The sequence below is a fragment of the Amblyomma maculatum genome, chromosome 10 (assembly GCF_055883805.1).
Source record: "Amblyomma maculatum isolate TAMU_Amacu chromosome 10, ASM5588380v1, whole genome shotgun sequence".
Taxonomy (NCBI): domain Eukaryota; kingdom Metazoa; phylum Arthropoda; class Arachnida; order Ixodida; family Ixodidae; genus Amblyomma; species Amblyomma maculatum.
In genome coordinates, this window is record NC_139353.1 from 131392538 (window position 1) to 131417006 (window position 24469).

At 44.3% G+C, this 24469-nt stretch overlaps 1 protein-coding gene across 1 annotated transcript; it reads right to left on the reverse strand.

The window, feature by feature from the left end:
* Nucleotides 1-145: 145 nt before the first annotated feature.
* On the reverse strand, nt 146-24450 carry LOC146177473 (uncharacterized). The gene is made up of 9 exons (XM_084580461.1): nt 24137-24450; nt 21810-22070; nt 21188-21224; nt 12784-12831; nt 12214-12258; nt 9653-9940; nt 6917-6958; nt 6739-6780; nt 146-692 (listed from the first exon to the last, which is right to left on the reverse strand). The coding sequence occupies exons 2-9, from the start codon at nt 22066-22068 to the stop codon at nt 641-643; spliced, it is 813 nt and encodes a 270-aa protein (XP_084436587.1). The 5' UTR covers nt 22069-22070; nt 24137-24450; the 3' UTR covers nt 146-640.
* Between the last annotated feature and the right edge of the window lie 19 nt (nt 24451-24469).

Sequence of the window (24469 nt, forward strand, 5' to 3'; positions counted from 1 at the left end):
TGTAAGATGCATGTAACACTCTACACCATGAATTATTATGTATGCTTTTAAGCTTTATTGTACACATGCTCACAAGCCTTCCTGTTACAATCCCTGATGGGATTCACAGTATTAGAAAAAAAAGCGAATGAAAAATAAATGCGTTTCGCAACAAGGAGCAATGTCGGCTCTAAAATTTTTGTTTGGCATGAACTGTGCTTCTCGTTCCTCGCCATCTGAATAAACGAAAAATTATGTGAAACAAAACAAATTCATGAAATGCGCTAATATTTTTTTTTTTTTGTATTTGAATGTTGGATACATAAAAAGAGCGTACACATGGCACTTGACAATTTTGCTCAGGTATAATTCCAAAATCGGCAAGTTTAGGACAACATACATTCATAGCAACATAACACAATATACCTAGTGAGGAATTATGATGCAAGTCATGCAATCCTGTGCTTTGTGGTCACGAGTCAGAACGCATTTTGGGCGGGCTGCCAAATGTTCACAATTCCGATGTTCACATATACTTAAGAGCAAGCTCGGGTAGGCTTTATTGAGAAACGAATTGAATCGCATGCCTCGGCTTTATTTTGTTTATTGCTTCGCACCAGGTGTGTGCTGCTTTAAACACACCCGTGTCGATTCCATGCGCTCATTTATCACGCATTCGGCTGCCGTCATCCTGTGGTTGCTGCTGTTCTCTCCTGTGCGAAAAAGAAGAGATGGTGACATTTAAACACAGACGCATCAAGTTGACGAAATCAGTTCAATCGATTCAAGATTGCAGCTTAAATCAATGCGAATAATGGCCGTGGCCTACAAAATAATGGTCTCAGATTCCGCCGAATGGACAACAGAGCAGTGCATTGAAATCGTCCATGGTGGCTAAGTGGTTAAGGAGGCCGATACTGCAACGGGTGACCCGTATCACATTCCTGTAGTGGCGGTTGCGCCTGTGTACTCTCTGATGTCTGTACATGTTAGAGACCCGCACATGGACGAAATTTCTGGAGCCCTCCACTACGCCGTCGTTGCCATAACGATGTAGGCTTTGCGAGAGTTGGGCGAAGGTGCCGCCTAAGCAACCATGTTACGCAGTGAAGCCATACGCAGTCTTTGCAGTAGTCGAGCCGCGAGACTCAAAAGCAGTCAGGTGATTACTTTGGCTGTCCTAATTGAAGTAAGTCACCGCCGCTAGAGCGCGCACAGAGCGCGGCGTGCCGTCCCCACGACAGATGATGCAATTCAACCGGAATGGCAGTCAGTTGGCTTCACAGTGCTGCGAGGTTGCTGTGCAGCAAAACACAAGGAACGAGCCACTCTGGCAAAGCCTACGGCGCACGAGCACGCGCCGCCATCTGTTGAACGCATGAGGTACTGCAGACTGGAATGACGCGAAAGGACCAGAGAGCCAGCGCTCTAAATTTCGGCGGAGACATTTAGGAGTGCTTACGTATAGGACTGCAAATCCTTGGTAATCTCGAGGGAAAACGTTCTCGAGTGAGGTACACGGCATGTGGTAAAGTGTCTTTTACTGGTATTGTTTTCTGTACGTGTGTTTGCGTACTGAATGTAGACAAGCACGCTTCACGCGGTGTCTGGCCGCTATAATCACCGAAACCTGGCTTTGAAGAAATACGTATGAAGGTATACGTATATCGTAAATTCCACTCTCAAGCTAGCATCCAAATTGCCCGTCACATGCATATTAGGTACAACGAGAAAATGTATGGCATAACATAGAAAGCTGCATGACGAGCGATTGCGTATTATTTTATGCAAATGTCGGGGAACGCAGTTGTGAGTGAAGCATTTGTCGCGTCGTCTCTCCTTCTGTGTGCGTATTCATTTTTCACTAGCCACAATGTCTGATATAAAATAATATCGAACGAAGTCTTGAAAGCTACTGATAATTTGCGTACAATGTAAGAAATTACAATTAACTGCGTTGAAACTACCTGACGGCAATGACAAACAGAAAATGATCTCTAGTATAACCAAGCCGTCAACCAACACGAAACCGAGCAATCGAATCAGCCAAAATATTTTTGCGCAAATTCACCAGCAAAGTCGACTGGAATAAACATAATCGAGACATTTGTCGATTCTCCCCATTTAAACATTGTTCTCTACAGAAAAGGCTAAGAAATGCTAATTTTGAATTTCAAGGACAAAGAGTATATAACCATTATTACGCTAAACTAAGAATACACGCGTATTTTCTGGACCCCACAGTCGTTCCCAGATTAATAAGTGTGAAAGGTTGTGGATCCTAGCAGCGGAGGTTATTTTATTGGCCTGTGCAAAAACGCAATAGGAAGCTCACTAGGTCGGTCTACAAATTAAGTCCCCATGCAGAAAAGCGGCAGACTTAAAATATATTGATCGCCTCTATATTAAGAGTCTAAAAATAAACTCAGAATTCTATTTAAAGATTCTTGGGAGGTGTCAGCCTATGTAGATCATCAGCATGCCATTTAACGTTACACACCAAGTAGCGAAACATTCAAATTTTTGTGCCTCACTTTACCATTGTTGATTGGACCGGTCTTGAATTCACCCATTGCCAATCAACTGTCAAATCTCAGATCAACTCTCAGATGCGGTTTGGATGCAATAAATGCGAAATATTTCTTTACCGCTCTGTTACGGCCTGCAAGAGTTAGTTATGTAAATAAATTATGAAGCATAAACAGAACTTCACTTACACATTGTAAGTGCTATACTTATTACTTAATATTCTTCGCATTCATTATCAACCGAATATATATAGAGCATTAGCAAAGCACTTAGTATCGACTGTCAAACAATATGATCTATTGGGAACCATCAGGCGGCAACATATCGAGTGCCTATGCAGATTGGCTGATCATCATCATCATCATCATCATCATCAGCCTGATTATACCCACTGCAGGGCGAAGGCCTCTCCCATATTTCTCCACTTAACCCGGTTCTGTGCTAGCTGCATCCACTTGACCCCTGCGAACTTCTTAATCTCATCCGCCCACCTAACTTTCTGCCTCCCCTTGCTACGCTTTCCTTCCCTTGGAATCCAGTTTGTTACCCTCAGCGACCATCGGTTATCCTCTCTTCGCACTACATGTCCTGCCCATGTCCATTTCTTCTTCTTAATTTCCACTAGAATGTCATTAACTTGAGTTATTTCTCTGACCCACTCTGCACGCTTTCTATCTCTTAATGTTACCCCTACCATTTTTCGTTCCATAGCCCTCTGCGTTGTCCTCAACTTAAGTAGAACTCTCTTGGTTAGCCTCCACGTTTCAGCCCCATAGGTGAGTACAGGCAAGATGCAACTGTTGTACACTTTCCTCTTGAGCGATACCGGTAAGCTGCTAGTCATAATCTGCGAGTGCTTGCCAAATGCGCTCCATCCCAATCTTATTCTTCTTGAGATTTCCTTTTCATGGTCTGGATCTGCGGTTACTACCTGTCCTAAGTAGACATATTCGCCTACTATTTCCAGTATTTCGCTACCTAATGTAAACTGCTGTTCCTTCCCGAGGCTGTTGAACATTACCTTAGTCTTCTGCATATTGATTTTCAAGCCTACCATTCTACTTTTCCTGTCTAGGTCATCAATCATTATTTGCAGTTCATCCCCCGAGTTGCTTAGCAAGGCAATGTCATCAGCAAATCGCAGATTACTGAGGTATTCTCCATCTACCCTTATCCCTAACTGCTCCCATTCCAAGTCTCTAAATACTTCCTCTAAACAAGCTGTGAATAGTACTGGGGAGATTGTGTCTCCTTGCCTAACCTAACACACCAAGTAGCGAAACATTCAAATTTTTGTGCCTCACTTTACCATTGTTGATTGGACCGGTCTTGAATTCACCCATTGCCAATCAACTGTCAAATCTCAGATCAACTCTCAGATGCGGTTTGGATGCAATAAATGCGAAATATTTCTTTACCGCTCTGTTACGGCCTGCAAGAGTTAGTTATGTAAATAAATTATGAAGCATAAACAGAACTTCACTTACACATTGTAAGTGCTATACTTATTACTTAATATTCTTCGCATTCATTATCAACCGAATATATATAGAGCATTAGCAAAGCACTTAGTATCGACTGTCAAACAATATGATCTATTGGGAACCATCAGGCGGCAACATATCGAGTGCCTATGCAGATTGGCTGATACTACAATTCAAGTGCACGCCACTCCTATAAGAGTTTCGATCATAAGTGGCTCTCAAAAGCGCGCCAACAATCCTATTCGAGCCTCTAGTTTCTGCCCTTCAAGCCTGTCGTACTAACCCATGTGAAGCCCTGCGACCATTAAATTAACACCACTGCATAGTTTGACGAAGCAAAGGAAATACCAACACGTAGCCGGCCTGCAAAATCGTGCCGGAAAAGCTTTCCGATAGCGCAACAAAGTTATTCACTTTAAGGCCACGGACGATCCAGCCACCTGGTGACAGCAATGGGAAGACAATTTTTCCGCTTTCATTTTTTTTCTTTTCCGAGCATTGCCTTGTATACCTTCAGAAGACGATTTCTGAAACTATCCTACATATGCGGGCACGTATTTGAAAGTGGCTATTTGCTAGTTTTCGTTTCCTTTCGCAATGTCAAAATACATACGTATGTACAGCTGCAGCACAAGTGACTCATGACCGGACCGGAAATTTGGGAGACGCTGAGTATTGTTGTCGTACCTGGCGCTACTGAGAATAGGAGGCATACACGAATTCATAAAGTGGGTGTGGGTGGCAGAAAGCCGTCAATCCTACGAAGCCCGCATTTTGCTGTTGGCAGTACATCACCCAGTGATTTTTTTAAAGGAAAACCAATAAAATACAGTTGATCGCAACATTAGCAAAAAAGAAAGAACTTGAAGATTCGGGTAGCCACATCAGCGCATGATCCTGAGGAATGCCGAAGCCTTCACTTATGATGGGGGCCGTCGGATCGGCTAACGTCGGGATGTGCTGTTTTCTGCTGGGCACACCCGTTTTAGGAAATATAATGAGCATAGCACCCTCGCTATCGGTGCGCACTGCAACAACAGCACTGCGTCTCGCAATTGTTCTGCTCAGGACATGTGCAATTTGTGGTAATCTTTTCTTTCCATTTGCAGCTGTACACCCAATTCACAAATATGCATTTCATAAAAACTCGACGTAAGATAGACATTTGTATTGCAGGTACATGCATTTTAAAACGACGGCTGTGGCTGGCAAATACATAGCTTTTACAGAATGTGGTGCGCGCAAACTACAAAAAAAAAAAAAACGATACGGGTGCATCGTACATGCAGTCGGAGTAGGAGTTTTGCTTCCAGGAAAGCAGTTATTTACGTATGCCTGTTCGTGCGGTAACATAAATATGGAATAATTGTTTTGTTTTGTTTTCTTGCTCTTTCTTCTAATAACCTGCAATTATTGTGTATTTTCGGATATGTCATGTGGTTGCAAAACCGCCAATGCTCCGCACGAACTTTATGGGTACGAAGTTGGTTGCTTAGTTTATATGTTATTCAGTATTTATTTATCGATTGATTAATTTGTTTGTTTATTGAACCTTACATGCTCCGATAAGCATTGTTTGGATTGGATTTGGACTGTGCGGTGTCCAAAACCGACTCAGTCTATGAGACACGCCATAGTGGAGGGCTCGGTAATTTTCGACCACCTGGGATTCTTTAACGTGCGCTGACATCGCACAGCACACGGACGCCATGCTTTTCGCCTTCATCGAAAAGCGGCCGCCGCGGCCGGGATTCGATCCCGCATCCTTGGGCACTGTAGCCGAGCGCCCTGGTCACTGCACCACCACGGTGGGGCCGATGGGCATTGTGTGAGGGGGGTTGCAATAAGAAAACATTCATTAATAACGGGCGAAACAACAAGCAAATATTGCATAATGTTAAATCATAACATACATGCAACAAATTGCGGAATATAACCAAGGTTACACGGAACAAAATACATGAAATGCATACAGAATATAAAAACAACAAAATTTATTTATTTATTATTTTTTTATTGATACTGCAATCCCAGTGTTGGGATTTTAGCAGGGTGGGAATACAAATTATGTAGTTTAACAAAACAGGCAAAAAAAAAATAAACAATAATTACAGTGCAAGTTGAAGCTCTTCTGAACAATTAATAATAAAACCAAACATATACAACACAGCAGTGAAATAACAAAAGCAATAAAGAGAAACTAGGTTATATGTTGCGAGAACAACGGCCAGGATTGTGCAATAATGCGGAGAGGTTAGCTAACAGTACAAAACGAGCACGTGCTTACGGAATACAACAAGACTAGTTAATGAAACAAATGATTCTGGGAGGTCATTTCAGATTCCAATTCGTAGAAGTTACAGTTTTCTTATTTCTGACCATGTGGCATGTGCCTCAGTGCATTGTGTTCTATGCAACCGGCAGAAAACGGAACGCTGTATACGTCAGCTATTTGCAGCGCCTAATCAGGATTCCTCTTATTGAAACATGTAACTTTTTTTAGTTTTATTGCTTATTTTAGCGCTAGCTCAATTATATACAAATTTCCCGAGAAATCATTGAAAATCAGTGGAGGTCCGGTGTACAAACGGCTATAATATAACAAAATTTCTCCGAGAGAAAACAAACAGATGCCTTAATTCATTGCCACCCTTAGTACTTGTTATGGCTTGCGCTTTGTAATAGTTATATTGGGTGAACGTTTTTCGCTGTCTTCACAGCGAAGATGAAACAATCATTCTCTCACCTTCCGCCAGGTGGTGCACCTTGATCCAGAGCCTGTTTCACGCTGTTTATGTTTGAGAAAATAAATTATAATCATTACAAGCACTATATTATGAGCATTATATCATTACAAGCACTAAATTATAAAACTTCAAATTATTCAGCATCCGACAATCCTTGCTGGCTCTATGGTCACTCACCTTCTGATGCATGATGCAGCATGTCCCGCAAACTGTGCCAAGCTGCGTAAAGAAAAAACGTAATACAAGAACATCATTTTACATGTACTGCAATAAACAAACTTTAAAATCACAATCATTTCTGCAATCTCTTTCACATCTGCGCTTCATTATCTTTCTTCATCAGGAGTTCATATCATTTCTCATGTTTCAGCTCAACAGTTTTCAAATCCCCCAAAGAGAAAGGAAGTTAGGGTTTCCGTTACTCTAACCTAAACTAACTTGTGTGATTATGTCATTACTAGCGCTAATAAACGGTAAAAGTGTCTCAAAGAACCTTGAAGCGCACTTTTAAGCTTGCTTTTTTTTTTTTATTTTGGAGGCGCCTCAAAACGCGCTTCCATTCACACCTCTTTAGAGCAGCTCAGGAGAGTGTAAACAACGCGGTGTTGGCCATATTCACTGAACTACAACAGAACATCAACGCCGCGCTGATACAGAGCTATTTACGGTGCTAAGCCATCTACGACTGCCTCGCTTTCAATTACTTTCTGCAAAGTACTTCACAAATATTATATTGCAGTGTCTTATCAGACCTATGGCACCAACTCCAACCAATAATGCAGGAGGTGCGCAAGTTGTCTTTCAAGTACTGCTAGAAGCTAGAGAAGCGAACATCTATACCGAATGCCTGCTAGGAGCCATTACTGAACCATGATAACCTAATATATCTGTATCGATAAGCAGCGTGTTACGCTCTGCGGTCTGACCACACTGGTCCGACACCTGAACATAGAGTATAAAAGAGAGCGACTTTCTGAACTATCGATTACCATCTCTGGAAGATAGGTGAAGCCCATCTGAACTACTGGTTGGACGGCGACTACTCGGACGCATCTCTTATTTCGGAATTCAGCTTGTAGCAGGGATCGAGAAGCACGTCCAAAGACCTAGGCCAGCCATGTCACTTCCTACCCTATTAAAGGGAAACGCAATAGGCATTCAAGATGATTCCGGATGGAATACAAAGGCAACAGTTAAAGTAGCTATACCATACTATCTGCTCAGAGCGGAAGACGGCCCCACCTTACGGAGAAATGGGCAACACATTCGAAACACAAGGTAATTCCGCCAAAGAGACGCAAGCGTGATGCATGAAGACTGGGAACATTTCTGAGATACACATTCGGCACTACACACGAATTCGATACAGTGTAGATGACGCAGTGCACATAGCGAAACTATTGCCGCACACCAGCCGGCGTCTGCAGCCAACACACCTGATTGGAGCGTCTCACATGGCCCGATAATTCAGGCCAGATCACATGACTCATGTGATAACGAACATTGTCTAGTCAAATAACCCTCAATGGGGCTGACGATTCCGATAACATCCGTAGGTTGGCACGTATATAGGGCGCACGCCATCCAGGCTTAGTTATTCTTAAAACTTTCACCAGTTGTCCTAGAATTTCATGTGCATCAGTGTGTTTGTGCGTTGGTGCCGCTACTCATGTTATTGCATCTCTTCTTCTGTGAGCGGAAGGGGAAGATGAAACCATATTCTAGTGTGCTAAACTGAGTCACCTGACAACACCGATCAAACAGTGTATAAAAGACCGCTCAACGCAATACAGGGGATCCTTATCGTGCAAATCGCAGTTTAGGCGTCCTGTCACTCGAAACAATGCCCAAACATTTTGGGCCAATTCTGGAAAAAGTCATAGATCATAATTTTTCCCATAATACACACCTGTAACATAACACTCAATTACGTATCCGCAGATCCTCTCTCTGTACAGGTTTACGCCATTTCCCTTTTACAATTTCAAAAACGCACCATTTTTTTTTTCTGCGGAAGTAATAACTACTTGATTTGATAGAAGGGCAAATATTGAAAGCGAAATTTTGCTACGCACTGCAAGGTTAGATGTAATTAGCATGTTCATAAAGTTACCTTACAATAGTGCGTGCGCGCCTCAAAGTTATAATAAAATATGCCGATCAGTGGTCTTCTGCAGGAGATTTAATTACTCGGTGGAAGCGAAGAAAAAACTTTAAAACAGTTTTTGTTATGCATTAGAAGCATGGTTTGTCCCCACCACTAGCATGTGCATTTATAAAACTCCTTTACAGCAGTTGCCTCAATATTAATGCGATCACCCAGAAAGCTGAAACTGAACCCGCTCCTGGGTAATGTTCTATACAATCTAGCCCTTAGGTGGGCTCCCTTTAGCTATATATTTCAGGCACTCATGGCTGCAGCGGCGTGATTATGACCTTATGTATAATGAACTTCATTAGAGGCCACCAATTTCCGGATTGCTGAAGCCAGCTTGTCCATACGTCACGAACTGTAAACATAATATTTAAAAAATGCATGGCAAGACTTCTGCTCCGAATATATGGGTTAAGATGGTTGTCCATGCATTGGCGTCCATGTTTGTATGCAGAGACAGTGTTCTCAAACAAATGTCTGATGTGAACATAAGTTCAAAGGGGAGAATGTAATTGAAGCCGCTTTTACCATTTGTTATTGCTATCTATATCTTGACTCGTTTGTCTCACTTGATCACCATCAAAAGTACCCAAATCATTCACAATTGAATTTTTGGAAATGTTTGCAGATTCCTATTCGCGAAGTCAGAATTATGAAACTAAGCGCACTCTGAGCACATTACTAGAAATATTTCATTGTCGTCCACATCGCTAAGGCTGATAAAATTGCGAACAGAAGAAACGATAACAAATTCTTACCCCTGAATAAAACCGTTTACAGTGGGCTGCCGGTTTATACTTTCTCTCTCCATCTCCTCGAATTCAAGAAGCTTCTTTCGGCGCATTTCTTCTCGCCTCCGCTCTTCTTCCTCCATTTCTTCCAGAAACTTTTTGTGGGCTCGGGCCGCCATCTCCTCAGTCCTGTCTATCTCCTCGATTCTGACGCTATGGTCTTCGCCCATGCGAGACATGTTCTCGTCAATGTCCAGCAGAGTTCCTTCATGGATATCTCTCCTCTTTGCATGGTCACGATGCAGTGCGTGTGGCCTGAAATACAAGGAGAGACTGCAACGTCGAGCACTACGCCCTCGCCACATTATCTACGCCACAGGCACTACACCACAGGTAAACAGGGAGGTGCATAAAGCAGGTTTTGGCACAGCTTTTCAGCGAGATGGCATCCATTTTAGCAGAAGGGTGGGAGCAGAGATTAGCTGGTGCCTGGCAGGCAGGGCTGTAGCTTTTTTTAGGGGGTCCGCGAGGGCTCCGTGCACAGGGTTAGTTAGAAGTCAAACAGAAGAAAGCGTAATAACGGAGGCTGAGCCCCAAAAGATGGCAAGGAGAAGGTCGAGAAAGAAAAGTACAAAAAATAGATTTAACACTAGGATCAGGTACATACATAAACATGCAAGGAGGTAGAAAAAGAGCGAAATGGCTAGAAATAGATCAGCAGTTGAAGGATGACAAAATAGGTGTGTACGCTCTTTGCGAGACTCATCTCAGGGATCTAGAAGATCCGTCGTTTATAGAAGGCTACGTCCAGGAATTATCTAAGGCCAGGGCGTAAAGAAAGAAGCAGTGCTTGCGAGCAAGCCGACGGCGCTCACTCTTGTTTCAGAGCGTTAACAAGTGAATTTCGCGTAACACAAACGCGTTCTCCAAGGTAATGCGTTGTTTCGAAGCCAAATCTGTCGTGTACAGTGCAAAGGCAGCACGCAGACGCTACGTGTGCTGGCAGCTCCACGCATCCGCGCCGCGTGTTGCAGACGACGCACCCGGCAAAGAGCAAGAGTTGACTGTAAAGCCCCTTGATTATTTATCAAGGGACTTAAGTTGACTGCAGCCTGCAGCGCCGCTAGCCGAAGGGTGACGTTACGCCGCGCGCACAGCTGTGCCGCTGTGCGCCGGAGTCGGCCTCCGTCGGGCGCGCGGTTGCCGGAGGAGGAGAGCTCGCGCCAGCTGCGCTGACCCGTTCTGTGCGTGCACATATGAGCGGATGGAACAATCACGCCGTTCTATGTGCCAACACCATATCTAGCCTCTTGAATAGCAACCAGACCTAAACACCAGGTGACCACAGCTCTCTAGGCTTAACCACAGTTAAACCATAGCCATATTTTTTTTTTTTTTTGTCGAAGTGTGCGACTCGAACTAGACAAAGACGGCCTCGATAGCCCTTCGGGGTCTGAGAAGGGAAACATTTTATGGCCCTTTGAAGATTCGCCGCGAGAAGATGCCGCAGACAGAGAGTCGGCCGCTACTGCCCCTCGGAACGCACGTGTGGCTCCCGCTGAGCGCTGCTATTATTCATTGAGTGTTTTTATGGCGAAAACCTTTATTGGCTCGTACTGTCGTGGACAAAGTGTGTCCCGCTTTTGCGGCGGCTGTCGCGTGGCGTTCCTTAGCGCGCGTTCAAGTGTGGAATTGCAGATGCCAGGAGCGCTGGACAAGATGAGACTTCTGGAGGAAAGGCGCCGTATCTGTCACACTTTCTCCGACAAGTGTGTGTTTGTATGGTACGCCATCGATCCTGTCGCGTGGCGTTCCATTGTGCGCTCTCAAGTGTGGCATTGCAGATGGCAAGAACGCTAGACAAGGTGAGATTTCTCACGCTTTCGCCTTTCACTACTTTAGTCGCTAAAGTCCTTAGTAATTTTTTTGTATCGGTTCGCGGGGCTGTAGCCATGTATTGAGACGCTTAACAGTTGCGAGGAAACGCGCTGTGGGGGGAAACAAAAAACAGTTTAGCACCGGCACCCCAATGGCTCGCTCCAAAATCTTCGGATTGGCTATCAGGAATGGGACCGTCATTGATGCGTAGAATGTACTCCAATATCCTTGGAAACTGATTTTGGGGAACGTTGTAGCGCGAAATGGGAAGAGCGTGCTGGTTCTCGGCTGCCTGTGGACTGCCATCATTGTAACCGCCTTTTCGTCATCTGCCCTGTTTTTCGGCCCTGTATTCAATAAACGGTCTTTATATTCAAAAGCTCTCCAACTTGCAACGTGTAGCCGGACGAGGGGACGAAGGGGCTTGGCACTTTTCGTTCCACCGGGGCCCTATACGATCACCGTCATCCACATCAACCTCGTTAGACAGAGGCCTTTGTGAATTTGTTTTTTATTTGAAGGCTGCCACGTGGCATAGAATGCGCTTGTCGTTTAACTTAAAGAAAGTCGTGCAGTCTATTTAACTGAAAGGGAAGGAAAGTGGGAGTGGGTAGACGAAGAGGAAGTCAGAGACAACTGTTAGGTGAGAAAGTCAAGAGGGACGGACATCCCCCTAATAAAGCGTGATCTCAATAAGTGCCCACACTTACAATTCTTGAAGTGCTGAGAAAACTTTGTCATCTTCACCAGTGAACCTGAAATATTGAGCAGCATTAGAAAAAAATTGTAGTGCATTTGTGAATAATAATTCTGACTTCAAAAAGGTTTTCCATATCCTTCCATATCCATATAGAGCGATTCCATATCCTTCTGACCAACTTTAAGCACCTTATTACTTCACGGATATTTTATTAGGCTGTGCTTTCCGTAAGTCGTAAAAAAACCCAAAACAGGTCTTACTTTAGCTCCGATCCACCCGTTTTTGTAGCACTACTCATATATATACTGGTACGGAGTATAGGAAGAAGAAGTGGGCAGTGGCGCGGACAGGAGCGCTCATGCTACGCTCCCCGCGAATCCTTAAAATCATCTCACGGTCATCGGACATCATCTCTCTGTCCTCTGAGTTCATCTGCTTGCCACCCAGTAACAGTTCCAATAATATCGAGCCATAGTTTCCCAATTTATTCCTTAAAGGCATAAAATAAAATTTGACGAAATTAATGTTCGCACTTAAAGACGACAGCAGGGATATATCAATGACAAAAGTATGATCTTACCTATTACAAAGTGAAGTCTTTCTTTGTCCATCGGTGCCCTCCAAGCTCCTTGAAAAAAAATGTAAGAATAAAGTTGATATTGCTGTCAAATATACTATCAATTATTTAATATTTTTAGCTCAGTTTTGGGCCCCATTTTAGTCGTTTTTTACGTGCTTCTTTTCGAAATAACTCCCCACTCTAGCCCAAACAACTAAGCGATAAAAGTAGTCTTGTTCATCGTAGAAGGCCGCTGGTGAGACGAGGTGGTTTCTGATCCTCAGCTCCTTATTTACATCGGATCGATATCTATATGGCTTCAGCTTACTGGTATTAAATTTCATCACAGACGAATATTAGATTGAAACTGAATTTGGCGCTATTTTCTGTTTTTTTACAGCCATTTGACGTTAACAAAAAATTAAAGGGGAGACTGGTATAAAAATATTGACATATTCTGGCAGATCTTACCCCTTAGCGGCAGTAACGACGGCAGAACTCGCGGTTTAACCGGGAATTACATTTTAAATTATCAGGAAAGCCTGGATTTAATAGATGATGGCGCCATACTATGTCCTGTCGCTACTATTAACATTTTATTGATTTGGAGCCTGTAAAGTGAATGTATTTTACGATTATGCCACAGCGTCATGCAAAAAGGTGTTTGTGTTCATGTCAACCTACTGCAGTCTACTTTTTCTCTTTCAATAAATTCCAGCTACTTGCATTTTTTCGTCTCGCTTGATTCGCGTTCAAAATGCGTTCAAAAGCGAAACCCGCATAACCAAAGACGCAACCATGCTTCTAGCGGCACTGCCATCAGCTGCGCTGCTATAGGCAAAAATGGCTTTTTAGCTAGCGTGGATGTCGCCGGATTTGTTTAGCTTTTGGAAAATAAATCGCGCACACGACACGGAACAAGGAAGAAAACACACCACAAGTGTTTTCCAAGATGTGCTAACTCACTCAATTGTCAATCTTGCTTTATTTAGTTTATTTATCCCCTTCACTCCATTTCAAGCTAGTCCCTGTGTTCACACAGCTGCATAGTGTTAATATACTAACTGTATAAGTGATTGTTAGCAGTGATGCGCCACTGAACGCCTGCTTCTTCTTGGCAGTGTACTTCACTCTCCGGCTAGCCTTTCTTGTCGACTCCTTCCACTTCACGCATGAAACGTTCTTGTTCGTCACAGGTCGCCTGACACTGAAGCCTTCGTTCTTCCGGTTTTCCTGTCCACGCCACTATAAACTTCTAAAATTTCCTGTCCGCGCCACTATAATAAGACAAGAAAATTCTTCCTCATCAAAATGAGAGGCATGCCTCTGGCACTCGTTGGTCGTCCGGTTGTGGTGCTCCACAAGACCACATGACATGGCTGCGTTGGCAAGTTCTCTCAACTTCGGTTCATCATTTGTGATGGGGAAGTGATGGGTATCAAAACCTCCGGGAACTTCGGATTCCGGGTCAGACACACTGCACAATGGCCACGCAAGCATCTGTGCCGGTTGGCCTTTCAGTATTATGGCGGATTACGACTGCACGATTATAGTGCCTAGCACGATAAAGATTACGTGTGTGGCGAGTTGCAAAGTGCATATATTAGTGAAAGAGAATCAGCAAGGAAACCTCAGATGGCAGCCATTTATAATGTCTTGTTATGCGCTTAAAGGCGCAGTTTGAGTGTCCTCCTAATTCACTACCAAAGCTCGCTCTGCTGCGTCATCTGATGCTGATCCATCTTTCAGGCCTTCTTTGCGAACGTTGCCTTCGATCTAGGCGCAGCTAACAAGCCACACCACGGCTTCCTCAGTCTTTTAATTATGGGGCTATGGCCAGAGGACTGGGAGCTAAGAGCCGGAAACGCATTAAACATCACGGCCAAGAGCGCTGGTGCGACCGCACGGCCGCGACTCTGCTTGCCACTGCGGTACATCATGCTCTCGAGTTACGGGATCGCTGACGCCAGCGTCACCGGATGCCATCTCCAGATGAACGAAGTGTCTTTTGGCCCTTGCCTACGATAGCAGCATGACGGATCAATTGACTAAATAGGACCCAAGGTAGAACGAGAAGTAGAAGTTGGCTACACAGTATGAACGAGCACTGATCAAGGGTAGAGAGGGCAGGAGATTCAGTTCGCAAGCCGAGCCAACGTTTCGACATGTGGACTAGTGCCAGACGAAGACAAGTCAACTTGTTGAAACGTTGGCTAGGCTTGAGAAAAGGGGTTCTCCCTCTACCCTTGACTAAATAGGGGTATTTTTTAACCTACACCGGCTACACGAGTGTAGCGAATCGCCAATACTTCCCAGTGTGTTTTACTATTGTTGTGTACTTGGTGTAAGTTCAAAAATGGTCCCAATGTTAGATCTTCCAAGGGTGTGCAGTGGTAGTACCTTCACGCAAAAAATAACGGAGGCAATCTTACGAAAGCCGTCGTGGCTCCCCTCAAGAGTCGTTTTGTTTGCTCCAAATATTTGTAAATACATATGAACAAGGCAATGCTGTTCACACATTTATAAGAACGTTTGCAGATTGCTTAATTCGCACTGAGTGAAAAATGACTAAAATAATTATTCCTTACAAGTCTGGTTAATACGCTCCTTCGTCTAATTACAAGCCTATTTGAATAACCTTAATAAGCTTGCGAAAGTCATGAGCATTTTATTCATAAACACAATAATCTAAGTCAAGAGACTATAGCCTGGATTCCGCAGAGCCCTCTCAAATACACTGCAGCTAGTCAACAAGACGCACGGCCTTGCCCTAAATAATTGAAAGCCGCAAGCAATGGCATTTGCTATGAAAACTGATGTGACAGTGCATGACGACCTAATCCTTGCATAAGGTTCACATATTTTTAGAGGGAAGACCTTTTCATCTTTATAAGTTCTTTTAATGGTTATGAAAGATCTTTTCCTACCTCCCCACATTTTAAAAACTTTATGAGCGTTGCAGACTGATTTGGAGAAAGTCGAAATCGAAAGCGGTGCTGCTACTGACCGTTCACCGCGCGCCCCTTGCATATCTTTTGCTAGCAACGCCAGGGCTTGTGCTTCAAATTGCACATTTCTCTTCCTTGGCGCGCGTTTGTTGCAGTGCTCCTGTAAGTGTGCAGTTGTGCGCTACAGGGTCGGTCCTGTCGTGTGGCGTTTCTTGTCGCGTGTTCATTTCAATACTCCTCCAAGTATGGGATTGGATGGTACCACATCGCTCCTGTAGCGTGGCGTTTTCAGAGCCACGTGACATTAATTCTTATGCAACTTAAGGTTGACATTTTTCAACTTTTTAGCCTACGCGCGATGCTAGAAAAGCTCATGATCGCGGTGCCGCTTTACGTGGACTATATATAGGGGTTCAGAGCAGTGAGCATTTTACAGGTGAAGTTTTTTGCTTTCAGTAGGTAGCGGTTCATTACTTCTTTGAACAAAACTCGTCTAAATGCATTGTCTGTTTAGACATGAAAAAGTATAGTGTGTTATAGGTATGAGCGGGACGTCGGAATAGCAACGACAACCATTGGTCCGTCTCACTGACTGACGGATGAAGGATGGGATATACGACTTATTGTGTGCGCCGCTCGCTGCGCGCATTTTCCTTGCCATGGCGGGGCTGAATGCAATGAATGCAGCGACGCGCGCTCCCTCGCCCGTTTCATTTTCGCGTCCGCAGAGTGCCACGCCCCACTTCACGCCAAACGCGGAGGAAGAAGGGAAATTTGGCTTGCGGAGGCTAGACGACCGGGCAGGAGAGTGAAAAACCTTTGCGAGGGAACGGGAGGAGAGAAACACGACAGAATTGGGTAACTGCGGTGGCTATAACTGCGTTATCAATTACTCTTTCCAACAACAAATTTCGACCTTGTGTTCTGGGGGCCAAGCCTCACAGTCACCGGGGAAGAAAATATTTTCGTCCGGAGGGTGGACAGTGGCTCTTTAAACGAGGCCTTCACGTTTTGTATATAACATGCAAAACACTGGAAGCGCTCTATTATTCAAAACGCTGCTTCAAACTCAATTCACTTGACACAAATTATTATTCTACATTTTTCTAGATTAGGATCTTGGTCTGGGCTAGTTGGTTCATAACTATCACGAAATAAACACAGCGCGAAGAAACAGGACACAGGAAGAAGACACATACAAGACGGGACTGGAGCTGACTACCAACTTTATGCATGTACAGCCGAAGCACGTTTTATATCTGCCACAAAGGACCACGTGGGTACAATCACTTTCTGCAAAGTAAATACATTAATCAGATACAATATCACTACGCTTCACTGACACTGATGGGGATACAATATCGATACACATACAATGTCAGATAGGCGACAACGCACGTTGTGAAAGAAACTGCATCTGCCCCCGAAATCAGGTCCAGGGACGTAACGTAAAAAGAAAACAGAAAAAAAAGGTGCGTGTAATGAGTCTAAAACAACACTTTCAAGCAAAACACCAGTAAAACTAAGAATTTAAAAAGTATTTAAAAAGTTAAGACAGCATCATTGTCAGGCAGATAGCCAGTCAAATGCTAAAAATAAAAACAAGAAACAGTAACCAACGCCAAACAATTAACACGGCTAAACAGCTAAGACCATTAGCACATGAAGCAAAGACAAATGGGTGACATTTAAAAAAAAAAAAAAAAAAAAAAAAAAAAAACATTTGTTGCGTGTAATGAGTCTGTTGTATCCCCATCAGTGAAGTGCAGTGATATTGTATTTGATTAATGTATTCACTTTGCAGAAGGTGACTGTACCCACGTGGTCCTTCGTGGCAGATATAAAACGTGCTTCGGCTGTACATGCAATAAAGTTGGTAGTCAGCGCCAGTCCCGTCTTGTATGTGTCTTCTTCCTGTGTCCTCTTTCTTCTCGCTGTGTTTATTTCGTGATTTTTCTAGATTATTCAGTAGTAGACTACGCCATTGTATTTTGTTAACCCACCCCCGCACAGCTGAATCACAAGTCATTCAAAACCAGCCAAACAGGTTTCTATACCACTGATAACGCCGTAGCAGCCCCACAACAATGGTAAACGGAAAGGGGCTTCCAAACGATGCTAAACCACGTCCACTTATGACATTTTTTTTTTTAATAGCTCAGTGCTCAAACTTCGCCTAAGTATAGAACCTTTCTTAATAATTTATAATTCTATAAATTCCCTGGAGTTCTCAATGCTTGCTTGTTTCGTGGAATGTGTTTCGTTTATTCTCAAGCTTTCGGGGATATTTTTTGTACTTTTCTTTATAGCCGTTCATACCTACAACATACTATACCTTTTCATGCCTAAACCGACAATGCAGTTAGGCGTATTTTGTTCACAGAAGTAATGAACCGCTACCGAGTGAAAAAAAAAATCACCTGGTAAAAGGCTCACTGCTCTGAATCCGCATATATTATCCACGCAAAGCGGAACCGCTATCATGAGCGTTTTCTAGCATTGCGCGTAGGCTAAAAAGATGAAAATTTTCAATCAATTTGACCTTCAAGGCCATGCAAGACTTGCACGTGTTTTCGGTGAAAATGTATGTGCCGGGAAATTTCCATAGCTGAAGCAGTATGGCACACGTGCCTTAATGCATGTATGACTGAAAGGCTACATACTACGCTAGAAAATCGGTTACAGTGGCGAGGGCGTTTAAGTGTGTAAGAGGGAAATTACGGAAATAGCAATTTTTCTTTATTTTGCTTCTCAGTAAGGAACCGCAGCTATCACAGATTTCATGCAGATATTGATGTTAGAGCAGAACAAATGCTCCACTTCTAGTCGGCCCAGCGTTGATATGAAAACCACGAGAAGTGTCTGTAAAACTGCATGCCGAACACCACAGCCTTCATTACGAGTTATTCCTGCTTATTTATCGCCTCTGCAAGTGTGGAGCAAGCTTGATAGACAGCGTATTTATGGTCACCATCAATATCACCATGATATAAAGTTCGTCTCATTTATCGTTCGGAACTCGCTTCTTTGCAGTGAGCACCAGGATGAGTATTTGAGATACAAATTTATCTTCTTGCCTGTTCTGAATGATAAAAGCTCCGATTACTTCATGCAAAATGCATGAAGGAATCAGAACTTCATTCCCTATATTTCATGATGCTGTGAGTACAAAATATCAGTTTAAAGCGTTTATGAGAAAATAACTGCCAAAAATAAAGTTTCGAAACATAGAACCGTGCCGAAAATACGAAAAACTATTCTGTAGTTCCTTCGTAACGACAAAATTTTCTGTAGTTCTGTATTACTTTGTGTAGTTGTCTCTGTAATGTTTTCCTGCAGTCTAGTTCTGAAGTACCTTTCTGTTGTGATTAGGCAAAATTATGATGCTACTGCAGAAATTACCAATCGCACTACAGGTTCCCGGTCAAAAAATGGCGGTCTAACGCCTAGATTATTCCATTGCAGGAATGCATGCTTTCTGTTGGCGTAAACAAAGTACAGATATTGAGGAAGCTTTGTTTTAATCACGTGTGTGCTGCTTTGCTATCGCGCAGGACAGCGAGCAGCGGCAATTCGACAACTTAAGCAACGCCAATCTGGTTACACCGGCTTGTCGTGCAAATAGAAAATAAATACGATACACTTCTGGTAGTTGCTTGAAGCAAATTATTAACAGTTGTAACCCCGAGTAGCTCGGCCATGACGACTGGGAACCACTGCGATTTCTGAGCGTCGATATTAAAGTCGAAGTAGATGAAGAGGGAAGTCCGGTCTTTTTCCGTCGTTAGCGTCCTCGCTGTGGCTTCCGAAGACAGCCGCGTTTTCGTCGAAAGGTTTCTCGGCGATCGGTCGCAGCACTCGTGGAAGGTTTCACCAATGAGGTAACCATTATGTACGTTTAGAGCGACTTAGCAACAGAACAGGTGGCAGTTTACGAATGGGATACGCAAAAGGCAACAAGATCGTTCATACGCGAGTATACGGCTACTACTTGGGCAAGTAGCGCCGTCTGGCGGCATTAACTTACATTGCTACGCCGATAAAACTGCGGTGTGCATTAACGCGCCAGATGGCACCACTAGTCCGTTCTTGACGGCTCGCACAAGTCTACTCTGGCTCCCGAGGGCTACTACAACACTGGCAGTGCTCTCCTTTTTGAGGCGCGCACGGGTGTGCTCCGAACCCTTGGGTATCGCTATGTATCGCCATCGCTTCGACTCATCCTCGGTACAGTAACTATAATCCTCGGATGTGCAGAGAGCCATCTGCCGAGCTTGCGGAGAGGCACAGGAGAGCATGGCGCGCAATGTGGTCGAGTTTGTTAAGACTGTTACCAATGCACCCAGAAGGCACTACCCTCCCACAGACCTTGGGGTTCGCCACTGAAGACAGCGCCGCGTCGGCTAGGACAGTGACGGCATCCAAAGAGCGTCTGCGTCAATGGTGGTGGATGACTGTACAATTTACCCAAAGAAATGCTGCGTTTGACAGTGTGGGCCGCAATGAGGCTGTCCCGCAGAGCGTGCTGTGAGCGGTGCCGCCAGTCTTACCAACCTATCCTTCCTCTTTCCCCCCCCCCTCATTCCTTCTCTAAGTTTTCTATTCGTATTCTCCGTCCCTTCCCCCCCTCAATCCTTCTCTAAGTTTTCTATTCGTATTCTCCGTCCCCTTTCCCCCCCCCTCATTCCTTCTCTAATTTTTCTATTCGTATTCTCCCCCCCTTCCCCCCCCTCATTCCTTATCTAAGTTTTCTATTTGTATTCTCCGTTCCCTCCCCCCCTTTCCCTCCCCCCCTCATTTCTTCTCTAAGTTTTCGATTCGGATGCTAAGCGCGGGAGGACAGGACAACAGGAACACTGAAAACAAGACAGGACACAGGAAGCACTCTGTCCTGTCTTGTTTTCAGTGTTCCTGTTGCCCTGTCTTCCCGCGCTTAGCATCCAGTAAAAAACAGCTAGGGTGCATTTTTGCGTCCACTCGACGCAAAGGGGACAGCCACATCATCATCATGACAGCCGATTACGAACTTTTTAAAGACTACCAATGAGACTAAAATCTTTTACCATCGCAATGAGTTATTGGAGGAAGTAAATTAAAAACACTATTAACAGTTTAAAACTTATACGCCTGCCATTATTTTGAAGGAACAGTTCTTACAATGAAACACCAGTGTTTCCAAACACACTCTTATAGTAACCGGTCTATATTGCGGGGACGATCTGCCTTGGTAAACAGAACCACGATGGACAATAGGAGCTGAAATTGTGGGCGTTAAGTACATTCTTGCATTAAAGACATACAATTTCGGTTGTTACAACAGAACGTTTCCAGTAGTTTCCGCCCGCAAAGTTATTATCAGCGTCGCTATTGTTGACAAAGAGCTTGCAGCGCGTCTATTAACGACTACAATACAAGACTTCCGCAATACAACGTTCGCAATTTACATAGCCCTTCAACGAGAAACACACGGGCCTTACCTGATTCCTCTCGAGATGACCACATCCATTTTCGTGGCTAAAAGTGAAGAGGGGAAAAGTTGCCGATTAACGTGATAAAAAAGAGTTAATGTATTTCAGGTGCTATGATTACATTCATCAATGATCAAGGCGGGAATCCAGTCAGTCGTAGACCTTAAACATTGTGCCACGCCAATCCTTGGGGGCACTGCACAAGCAGTGCCAACGAATACAGAGACTGGTTTCAACATATATGCAAACAAAAATGACAGAATTTTAGTATATATATTTTGGGGAATAGCGTGCACGAATGTGTTGTATCACGGTAATTTTAAAAAGGGTAATCTAGGAATTGCCATTATAAACATTTGCACATGCAATCTCGCTGACTGCCTGTCTTTGCACTTTCTGCTATACACGTGTATCATTAGTCACTGCAATTTAATCGTGCCGTTAAAGCTGAACATTTATAGGGTCATGTAGCAATGCAGCGCTCTAATTAATTTGTTTCGTTATTGTTGGTTAGGCTGGTAGCATGTAGAATTCCAGTACAACGGTTTATTGCAGATGGCGTCAGAGCTTATAAATAAACCAGCTCTATTTCCTTCAAATAATACAAATGATAGACTAATGCTTAGCTTACCTCTCTCGGTGAAAAAAACTAGAAGCTTTTTTGCTTCATAAGATGAAACAGTGCCTTCGAGATCACATTCTTTCACGGCCGCCATCTGATTTTCAGAGCGCACCCCGAGCTCGCTCAGTCTCTTCATCAGCAAATTCAGGCGGTGGCTCGTAGTATAAGGAAGAGCCTCTCTTAGGGCCGAGGCTAGCACATCGTGCTGTCTTTCCGATGGATCAGGCTGAAAGGAAGCAGCCTTTGCATTCTCTTGGACACTTGACATATCTGCAAAAAAAAAAAAAAACAACAACAAAAAAAAGGAAATTAAGATTTATCTCCAGAAGAAAACACAGGCCACTTGGAAATAGAAACAGTTAAATGAATACCATGTGCGCAGACTGACAACGATTATTACACAAATAAAATTATACAGCTAGCCGTAGTGAGTTATAAAATGCTAAGTGCAAAAAAAAAAAAAAAAAGAACAAACGGGAAAGAAGCCGGGCAAATGAACACGCAATCCGATGGTAAAATAGAGTTCATAGTCAGCGCCGGTACTGCGATTCAATTCACGCTAATTCTAGCACTCCAGTATAGTATTCCGCGTAACCTGAGTCACTTTGGGACGTTAAGCCCCCGTGCACAATTTTTTATACATTCTCGTTTCTTCCTCTCGACACCTATTGGTATTATTTTGGTGTAATAACACAGCGCGAAAACAAACACGGATCGGAGAGGACACATTAGAGCACTTAGTGATGTCACATCTCTTGCCCGTGTTCGTTTTGGCGCAGTGTGATATTAAGCATGATATAAGACCACGCCTATCAACGAGCAGTTTTGAACGTTCAGCCTCCGCAAACCTGTCTAGGGCTGCAAGCTAAGTAATATAACGATGTGCATCAACTTTACGATTCGCTGCCGCAGTAGATGGTGCTGAGATTCTTGAAATAACAAGGGCTAAATCGGGAGGGGAAAGGCGGCACAAAAGTGAGAAGCAAAGAGCGCGTATCGCAGAGCAAAACATCTAGCCACTGCTTCGAGCGCATAGTTCGTGTTGCACGCTTCAAGCACTAACCGCATGAGGCGACAATTTGCGACGACATGCCGCACGACGCCGTCGCGCGAAGGGCTGAGGGCCGCCAAAGCATTGCCGCTCGTCGCTGTCGCTCAGTTTCTTGGTTTTTAGAAAACTTCGCGTGCCTCCCGGAAGTGACTCGCGAGGCAGCCAATCGCATAAGGCTTTGGAGTGCTCAACTTCCGGTCTGGCTTTTTTTTTTTTTTGCTTTTGCAAGTGAAGTTTGTTTTCCTAGTCCGGTTTGGGCGAAGAACCTGGTGCCTGCACGCGCTCACTTCGTCTGATCCGTGTATATATGAAAACATCGAGACAATTCAGTAAACGCTTTGAAAGATAGTAAAAAAAAAAAAAAAAAAAAAAAAGGCTAGTGTGGCTAAATATCGTTAATTTTCGAAAGGAGCAGGAGAAAGTCGCTGCTTGCAATGCAAGTCGGCATTGCAGTGTAGTAGCGCAGCGCTTCGCTGTGACCCTTTAAAATGCGATGCGTTACAGGAAATTTCATCAGTTTTATCGTACTTCATGCTGTTTAGTGTTAGAGACGGGATATAACGTAATTGCACTCCCCTTGACCGAATGACGAGGCGACGGTAACAGAGCAATGCTTCGTGCCTCTGTGGCTGAGCGACGACAGGCGTTCGCGGCGGCGGCGCGCAACGGATCGCTAGGAGCCTCATGCGATTACCGCTTTACAGTTCACATATACGCCGAACGCACTCTTTATGTTTACCGATCTGAATCCTGTCCGCTTTGCTTTTCTGCGTTCCGTGATTGTCCTGGCGTGCTAAAGAGTGGACGATTCGTTACTTGACGCCATTGGTAAAGCGCGAAAACGTAAGCCTGAAACAATTTCAAAGTTCCGGAGTGAAACCGAACCGCGACCGAGTGCGACCCATCCAAAGGAAAAGATGTGTAACCGCGCCCAGCCAAGCTGAGTCCTTCGTTCCGCTACCGCCAGTGTGCGCTAGAGCGGGCGCGCATCGAGGCACCCTACCAAGGCCACGCTCCGCAAACGCGGACGGGACGGCGCTGAGCGGTGTGTCTGCGCTGTCTTCTGTTGCCGGTACAGGGAGATCAGCGATTACTCCCTTGTCGAGTCTCATTTGTAGTCGCTCGGAATAAACTGCTAATTCAACGCGTACTCTTTCTTCACTTCCACATACTTTTCTCCCAGAGAAAGAGCGCAGCAGAGGCAGGGCAAAAAAATCAGAGCACTTGAAAGCCAACGACCTAAAACCGTAAAAGTGACATGGGTAGTATGGGACGAGTTACTCACTTTCCTGAGCAGCAATGACATGCAGGTGCTTCAATTTAGTGTTCAGGTGTCTTCCGGCGCAAAGCTGCAGTCCGGTACGCTTTCCCTCCCAGCAGAATTGTTACGTCGGCGAATGCTCCCAAGAAAAACCGCCAGCTGTGCTTGAAAGATCAGCTGCGTCTCTTCACCTCGTTCAAAATGTTAAGGGTGTCCATTGGCGGTTGCACGATGACGGTGAGCAAGTACCTCCCTGAATGACTCACCCACACAGCACAACGAGGGAGATGCTTTCGCCTTCGCCCGCAGAGAGAGTGAAGTGGTGATGCAATGACTGCTTAGCGCTGTCTAGCAGTC

Coding starts and splice junctions, on each gene's coding strand:
- LOC146177473 (XM_084580461.1), bottom strand. CDS start 22,068: ATGTCAAGTGTCCAAGAGAATGCAAAGGCTGCTTCCTTTCAGCCTGAT. Junction 12,259..12,783: donor AAGACTTCACTTTGTAATAG/GTAAGATCATAC, acceptor TCAATATTTCAG/GTTCACTGGTGAAGATGACA. Junction 6,959..9,652: donor GTAAACGGTTTTATTCAGGG/GTAAGAATTTGT, acceptor TTCTTTACGCAG/CTTGGCACAGTTTGCGGGAC.